Below are 8,901 nucleotides of genomic sequence, written 5' to 3'. Positions count from 1 at the left end.
CCGCCGCCGCACAGGGGTCGCCGTGGCAACCGCCCTGGCCCGCGTTACGTCTCGCCCCGCCCCTGCAGCGGGCCAGGGGCGCCTCGTGTCTCCTTTCTCTAGTGTTTTCTTCCAGCCCGCTGGTCCCTGAGCAGCTACCCCCCACGCAGGGGGCAGAGCAGTGCCAGCCTTGCTTTGGCTCCAGAGGCAGCAGTTCGTGCCCATGCCAAAGCCTCCCCCTCACACTTGACCCAGTTGTAAAGGGGACTCTAGAAGGCAGGGTAGACTCGCCCCTTCTAGATAGGGTCGTCAACCCTCCAGGATTGCCCTGGAGTCTCCAGGAATTAGACAGTCATTGCTGCGAGTCATGCAGGGGTCAAAAAACATCCCCTCTGCACTGCTCCCGTGCAGCGCAGAAAACAACTGAGCATGCGGTATGGTGTGTTGCAGACGTGTCTCCTGCACCACATACTGAACAGCAGTGCTCGTCTGGATGCGGCCTGGAGGTCCTTCCAGCCCTACTTCTTTGTGAGCTTGTAAAGCACGGAGAATGTCATGTCACGGGGTAAGGCAGTAGAAAACAGCATTATTTTTTTTTAGTACACAACTAGAATATGAATGCAACACATATGCCTATGTTACCTAGTCAATCTGGTGAACAAACAAGGACTGCTAATTGTTTGGGTAATATACAGGCACATTGCCAGGGGCAGGTATACTTACCTCGTCTCTTATCTGCCAATGCAAAATGAACTTCTGTTTCTTGCCATCACTCCAAACCCACTGTCCTGTCTGAGAACATTGTTAATGAATTGAACCCTACAAAGAACTCTTGATTGCTGAAGCTTGTGTTGGGCGGGGGGGGGATGTGAAATGCCCTTCGTGAGAGAGGTGTAAAATGAAAGAGTGGACAATCCCACAAACTGTACAGATGTAAGGTACCGTAACAGCATATATGGTACCTCCGTTAGTAGTCAGTTCAGTATTTTTATAGTAGTATTTTGTCGGGTTATATCATCTCTGCTCAAGGCAGCTAGAGGAAAGTTGTCTTGTTTATTGTTACTTGCAATGTTGCAAGAAATCATTTCAGTTACATTAATGGCGATTACAGTACCTGTGAGGGCTGCGTGGAGAGGGAGAAGAGGGTTATGTGTGTGGATGAACAAAGTAATGTTGTTAGGGAATGATGGGTGCTAAAGGTGAATGGGGTTGTCAACTGGGGGCTGAAGATGGCATGTGTTTGATAAAAGATGGACAATATTGAGAATAGCAAAACTGTTTGAAATTATACTTCCTAGAGTAGAACCTTAAATTAATATTGCGCTCAGCAATTTAATGTCTGAGGTGATGTACATATTGGCCTTTTTCTAACAGTACATCTCTCTGGAGTATCCTTATGTTGTCACTTTTTATTGAAGTTACCCTGGACAGGATTGTAAATCTTACATTTCATTGTGTGAATATTTTCCTATTATCCTTTCAAGTATATTTCTGAATTTTTAGACATCAGTTTGCATATTTTTGTCTGTTCCTTACCTAAAGGCCAACTTATCACAAAGGACTGTTAAAGGTTTTTATAAATGTGTTCATTTTACTTGACCACAGCTAATTGATTTTAGCTCTTTGATTTTATTCAGCCATTACAGAACAGTGACCCTGGTCTGTTATATACTATATGTCTACATAGTGTCAAACCCTGGGATCCTGACTAGAGGCTTTTAGGTTCTACTGTAGTACTGAGTTTAAAATGGTGGTTTTGTGTGGTTTCATGGTGGGAAAACTGGTTCTGACCCATTTGGTTGAAAACATGAATATGGAAACAAATTTCACTTGCTTTGTTGATTAATTTTCAATCTGTAGGCCATATATAAGGATGTACATCCAGCCTCTTCAAATATCCTTTTCTTATAGGTCTTCATCAGATGTAAATGTAACAGAAGAAAAAGTCACAGAGGTTAGCAGTCAACACTTCCAAACTGCAAGGTCAGCCTCTGAAATCCACTTGTGATGTTCTGGATGCAGTTACTCCTAGAGTGTAAAGCAGCAGACCAGAGGAGCATAACGATTCAGCTCTGGTCAGCTCACCATCTACTGCATTGGGGTACAGGTCCTCCACCTTTCCTTTGTCTACTTGTGATGTCGCAGAACTTTTGTGACTTGGTCCCATGCAAAGTAGTAAGGCCCAGGGAGGGAGAGCCTGATTACCATGAGCCAGGCACCTAATTCATCCAGCCTGGGAAGGGTGGTTCACTGGGTCTTACAAGAGTGTTCGGGGCTTACCTTGTCACATGAGGAAGAAAAAAAGCTATGTTGCTCCAGGGATAGTGTCTGGAGAGCAAGATTTTTTGAAGCTGCCCTCACTAGCTGGGAATCAGACAGTGAGCTCTCATGAGGAGGAGGATGTCTGTGGAGTATTTGTGAAACTCTCCAAACTTCACTACAAACTGAAGGATCCTCTGAAGGAGCTGTTTTATCAATGTGCTTGTGAGGATGAAGGGGAATGTACGTGCATATAATCTGGATATATGGGGTCTGAGGGTGGCTTCAAAACTTTTTTCTGCTTTTGGGAGAGAGAGGGAAAATTATAGGCTGTGACAAGCTCAGGGGATCCACCTCTCAGCATCTTATGCCTCCTTGTGGTCAGACTTATCTGCCCATGCTACCTGGCCTCCTTCACCTTCTGCCTCTTTCCTGTCATGACTTGATCTTAAGGTATTTAATTGGGGAGGCTACCTGCGTGCCTTTCTTCTCTGTCCAGCCCTCAGGGCTCCTCTGCTCCCAAGCCTCAATCCTCAGAACTCCTCTGTCTCCAAACTCTGTGGGATGTATTTCTCCTTTAAAACAGCCTCAGTTGTGAGGCTATAGTCATAGCCTCCATCCACCCCCATAGCCACACTTCTGCCTCATAGTGGTCACTCAGTTTCAATTCAGAGGGGTCCCCTGATTCCAACCCTGAACTTGGCCTCTCAGACCTCAAGTCTTTGTCTGGGCTTCAGCTTCCTGGCTTGAGCCCTTTGTCTCCAGCTGCACCCTTCAGCCATGGACCTCTGCCTCAGACCCTGGGCCCCAGCCCTGTCTTGCTCTCTATACCAGCCCCTTGGGGCCCCAGAACCAGGAAAGGCTGCTCTTGCTCTGCACTACCCTGGGGTCCCAGACCTTTATCAGGCTCTATGCTGGGTGCCTCTCAGGCTGCCCCATGGCTTCCACACCTCCACATTGCCACAACCCAGTCCTCCAGTGTTAAACTTAAAAACAGAAAAAATAACTAGAACACAAAATGTTAGCCATCTGGTTGCAACTCATCCAAAATCCCTCAGGGCTGTAACAGTTGCCACAAGCCTCCCATAAGGATTGATTCCCCAGCCCACAGAGTACTTCCCCTGGTTCTCTAGCCCACAGGATACTTCATTTTCCCCTGGCAGCCAGCTCTATCCTCAGCTCCTGCCCCTGCAGCTTACAGACATAGACTGCCAGCCCTAGCCCAGAGGGTGGGTTTATATTCAACCAAGCCCTGTCCCTTCTGGTCACCCGACTTCTGCCTTTGAAATTGGGCCTAGGCGTTTCTGCTCAGGCTAAGAAGCTGTTTGGACTTCCGTGCCCTGCAGTTCTTCCTAGCGGTCCTAGGCCTCGAGGTCTGGGTTCTTGCTACTGTGGGCATTTGCACAGTTCTGCTTCTGTGGGCCACAAAAGTCTTACTGCCCTGCAGGTAGCTCCTAAGTTGTTATAGGTAGCTCCATAACTCTTCTCTGGGCTTTCTTCTGGCACTTGCTCAAAATGCAGCTGGCCCTAGTTTAGCTGTCTCCTGTAGAATGCTCTAACCTGCTGCTTTCTCCTCTTAAAGTAACAGGAGCTCCTGGCTCCCTGTTCACAGGAAAGTAGAGGATGGCAGGGATGTCAAGGAGGTCATCTGGTCCAGCCTCCTGTTCAAGGCAGGGTCTAATTATGTGTTGGACTCAGGATTAGAACCCAGGTCTCTCAGGTGAGTGCCCTATAGAACAGGGCAGCTACTTTATACAAAGAACAGCTTTTCAGGAAAGAATAAGAGAGATCTGTCTCGCAATACCTCTTGGCTCGGTAGTTAGGTAGTCTTTGGAGAAGTGGATCTGCTTTCAAATTCCTGCTCCCTGGCATCTGGTGGTTTCCTAGGCTAGGGTACTGAGTATAAAGGTGGCCAGCATTGTCACCCTCACCTGTTTAATGAAAGGCCAGATCTTATTATGCATTCACCACAGGCAAGACAGATCGAAGAATGCTTAATTTGTGAGTCATGCTGGGATTTAGGTGCTGAACTGATTGGGACTATCATTAGTCGCGTATATGCCCAGTAGAAGGAATTTAAGTGTCTAGGGAGTTTTAAGAGTCTTCAAGGTCAGTCAGATTCTGAGTCCCTAAGTTTTGGAGTTCCGTGTCTAAATCTAGTCCTTTGCCACATACAAGATGAACTAAGATCTCCAATTTCCTTGACCCTTCAGCCTAAAACACCATCTTCATGAAATGTAAAAAAAGAAAAAAGAAAGCAGTTCCATTCTCAGTTTTCTTGGTTAGAAGGAATCTCAAGGAGTGCCCCAAACAATTTGCACTTATTCCTTTTTTTTAAAAAGAAGCACCACTTTCAAATCCTGGAGAGAAAGAGGTACCCAGACCAGAACAAACCAACGTATATGAAACCTCTGCCCTCCGACAAGGGGCTGCTAAAAAACATAGCCATTATTTAAGCAGTAATGAGGGGGTTTTAGTGACATAATAGGCCTATTTTTTTCATGAATCAGAAGCACTAATCCACTTTTCTCCCATACAGGATTATTAAGCAAAAAATGACTTGTTCAAAGATCCAGAGGCAGAAGTTTAATTACCTAATATAAACAATTAATCAGGCACAAAGAGATTGCTATTTCCCTTTCACATAATGTTCAAGTGTAGCCACATTTTAATAATCCATATCTGATTGGCTCAGAGATCAAGTCTAGGTAAAAGCAATCCTTGGTTTGCTGTTATTTCATCAGGGATAGCCTAAAAAGGTGTGGCTGTATTCTAATCTAATTCTTAATGGATGCTAGAAACTTTTTTAATACTATTTTGCTAAAGATTAAGAGAGCGTGTCTGAAGGGGATAATGTAAACATGGGAGGATTATATTTTAATAATATTAATCATGCCTATAAAGAAACCTGTAAGAGCATCTGAACAAATCCAATTTAACTTTTGTGGGAAGCATTAAACTTGAGACTTAAATCCATAAAACCCTTGTCAGATTGTGTGAGGGGGAGGGATTGGGAAGCCAATGACTTTGGAGACTGTAACAAAAAGAAAGCTCTGGTTTGCTAAAAAAGAAGGTCCTCAATTCACAGAGATGAAACAATAGCAGGGGACAGACAGTTGAAAATAGGAACCTGTATTAAGGTACTCCTTGGAACTTCAAGTGAGCTTGAAGTTTGAGAAGGGATGAAAAAAAATGGGGCACCTTTATTAGGTACTCCAACCAAGAAAAACTGGGGAAGAGCTGTGATCATAGCTCTGCCCTAGCTCTGGACTATGCTGTCACCACTACAAGATCCCAGCCCCAGTGCAGCTCCCCACCCAGCTGCTTGCCCTGCCAGCGCCCGTCCAACTGCATGCCCTGGCCCTGCACACTCAGAGCATTGCCGCTGCTGAGGTCTTGATGGAAACCAGTCGCAGTGATGTGGGCAGGGGATGCTGGGAAATGGAGTCTGGCCACTAGCCAGATCTGCCCTTTTGCTCACCTCTGCACTAAGCTGTACTTCCTTTTCCTTACATCTGCTTTGTAGTTCACTGAATATCTAAACAGGAGAGGTAGAGTGCCCCACTCCAGCATACCCTGGCAGATAAGTGAGAGAATCAGGCTGAAATTTCCTGTAACTCACATCCTGGACTGTACCCTAACTCCTGAGACCATAGAAGGAAGAGCAGCTACAACACCACGTTCTACTCTTCCATTTTGTGTGGAGTCCTCCCTCTTATTACAGCTCTAAGAAGGCCTATCTAAGTCAAACCCCACAGGTGAGATAGCTGGAGGAATGCATACTTTTCTCTGTGGATAATTAATTGTTCAACTTGTTCTTCTCTTCCACAGATCCTTTGTTTGATTGTCTAGATCAGTGTTAGAGCTGAGTCCGAACAGGAAGCCTAAACATCCCATGTTTGTCTGTCCTGGGAGGACTAGGAAATAGTTAAAATCTGAACCTACATTTACATCCAAATTGTGCAGCTTATGCCCTTCTCTGATCAATTCCAAAGAGCTATATGATGTGTATAGAGACCCAAACTAGATTGTCAACATTCTCCCCACCCTCATAATTAATATAACTAGCCAAATATTTACTTTTTTCCTCAGACCCAATGGAAAAAAAAATTACAGAAAGTAACTGACTGGTCCCAAAACAAAGCAAAGAGCCGTACTGCTATAAAGGCAACACCATTGCTCAGTTCAGAAAATGACTATGGGATAATTTAGCTACTTTCATTTCTGTCTAGGGAAAATCAGAGATGTTACCCTCTAACATATCCTCTGGATTAAGTGACCTTAACACCAAGTCTGCTACTTTTTAATTTTAGTGTCTTTATTGGCCACAGAATAAAAATGCTTTCTCTTAGAAGACCAGAACAGTTGTCCAATATAACACAGGCTGATCTAAAAACAGATCGCATTTCTATTCTAAACAAGGCAGGGTTTACCAAACCAGAAATTCTAAATGCCATTTGTTTTTAATAGCAGTTTAATTTATATTCTCTCTTGCCTGAAACAGCATGTTAAGAACATGACAACACATTCATTTGAGAAAAAAAACATCAGTTCCTGCACATATTTTTCAACTTTAGCCCTGGTATTGAGAATAATTTATTTAATGTATTAAGGAAAATGTACTGGTGCGTTTCAGAAAGTAACAGTAATTTTGAACACCATTTTGTGTGCAACAACCACTTATTGGATCATATCACTTCTCTACATAGTCATAAACAATGCATGCATTCAACAATGCTGCCATCAGTGTTCTCCGCTGCTGTGTAGTTTTCCATTCATTGCACACAAAGTGGTTTTATTTCAAAATTGCTATTACTTTCTGAAATACCCTCATACCTGTGACATTGTAATGTAGTGATAGTGGCTTGCCTTTTCAAATGTTCAGTAGAAATAGATCTTTAAGCCATTTATAAAAATAGCTCTGTCCCTGAAGCTAGATAAATACAAACAAACCACAGACTGGGTGCATCTACATGACATTTACTGTTCAGTTGACTAATTAACTGCACAGTAAACATCTCAGCACTACACGAGCACCCATATTAGGACATACAAAACTAACAATACAAGTCCTACCCTGCTGTGGGGTATTTTATGCACAGCATCACATGTGTAGACACTAGGCCAGCTGACTGGGGCTCAAGGGTGCTTCAGTGCAGGGGCTCCCTTCTGGCTAGTCCTGCACTGAAGCACCCTGATGCCTGAGCCAGCCCCTCTGCTGCACATTGAGCCCAGTTGAAGCAGCCCCGGACTGGCAGGCTGACTCTCCAGGCCCTTAGCAGACAGGGCTGCTGCAACCCAGCTCAGTGTGCTTCGGTTAAGGTACAAGTATAAACCACACACCTGGGAGCTTCCCAGGCAGCACTGTACCTAGACTCCTGGCAGCCCCGGGCAAACTTTTAGTATTGGGCCCTGCTTCGCCCGAGATAATGATAATAGTAATAAAAATTTACTATTTTGGGGCCCCCTTTCTGTCCAGACCCACGGGCGGCCTCCTGGTTTTCCATGCCTGTGTCTGACCCTGTTCACAGGAACAATAAACTGTGGAGCAATAAGCTCCGTAGTTTATTGCTGTGTGTTAATGGTTTGTATAGACACACCCACTGACAGGTAATTATCGATATGGCTGTTACTGCATGAAGCACACTCACACAATAACAGATATAATATGACTTCCTGAAAGAGAGAGCATTCACAGCAGTGATTGACATGGATGGAAGTTGTGGATGCTCAAAAGCTTGATATGTATATCCACTTATCCAAGAGAAGCCTACATTATAACCTGGCCCTGATTCTGCAAATTGCTCCGGATTGGCAAATTCTCATGCTTTGTGTGGAACTACACTGACGTTAAAGGAGTACTTTATAGTAATCCCACCTGTATAGATAAACTTGCAGGATTGGGTCTCCATAGCAGGATAATTCCCTTGCTTGACAGATAGATGCTTCTTGGGTAGAATGCCACAGCTGTCCAATAGTATCACAAAGCTTTACTTTATATAACTATAATGAAATAATACAGAAATTTCCTCTTTGCTAATAAAAGCCATCAACTGAAAATAAAGTGCCTTTAATCCTATTGATCACACTATTTACTGTAGATAAATGACGCTGAGAACAACTTCCCCGTTCAGTAATGCTCCACAGCTAAGTGTTTAAAAATCCTGAGTCAGATCTCACACACACCCCTTCCCCCCCATCATTCTTTAAAAGAGTTTTTATTTGTCTTCTGCTCTAGGGTTCCTGGTTTTTTTCAGTTTTTCTCCAAAATGAAGGGCTTCCAACTTACTGCTCCTTTGTAATGTAGATGAGATTTTCATTTAATGGCTTGACTTTGGGAGTTGGAGTCTAAAAAAATAAGCCCTGGTATTGAGAATCTAGCAATGCAAAACACAAGAATTGGCAATGTTGGTGAACCAAGGCATGACCTTTCAGTGGTTGTGGTCACTGATGGTTTTGTGCTAGTAAAGACTGATTAAGACTTAGAAGAGTTTGAGGTAGTCTCACTATTTTGTTACCTCAGCAATGGATTTCTAACTTCCTCAAGCTTCCCCTGGTCCTTTGAATACCTGTGTGAATTTTGTCAGTCTCTTCACTCTCCCTCCTTGTGTTGTGGACCATTGAAAACACACAATTAGTCCTCTACTGATTTCATTGCTGTTT

At 43.9% G+C, this 8,901-nt stretch overlaps 1 protein-coding gene across 1 annotated transcript in view; it reads right to left on the bottom strand.

Annotated features, from left to right (window-relative positions):
* The window catches only part of FAM217A (family with sequence similarity 217 member A), a 26,595-nt gene extending 26,059 nt beyond the window's left edge, over window positions 1-536 (bottom strand). The window contains exon 1 of the mRNA XM_025202387.1: window positions 502-536. Coding sequence (XP_025058172.1) covers window positions 502-536 — 35 coding nt within the window. The remainder of the gene's footprint in view (window positions 1-501) is intronic.
* Window positions 537-8,901: the final 8,365 nt, after the last annotated feature.

The sequence above is a fragment of the Alligator sinensis genome, unplaced genomic scaffold, assembly GCF_000455745.1.
Source record: "Alligator sinensis unplaced genomic scaffold, ASM45574v1 scaffold579_1, whole genome shotgun sequence".
Classification (NCBI taxonomy): domain Eukaryota; kingdom Metazoa; phylum Chordata; order Crocodylia; family Alligatoridae; genus Alligator; species Alligator sinensis.
Note: the sequence above shows the minus strand (reverse complement) of the source record. Positions and strands in the feature narration are given on the sequence as shown.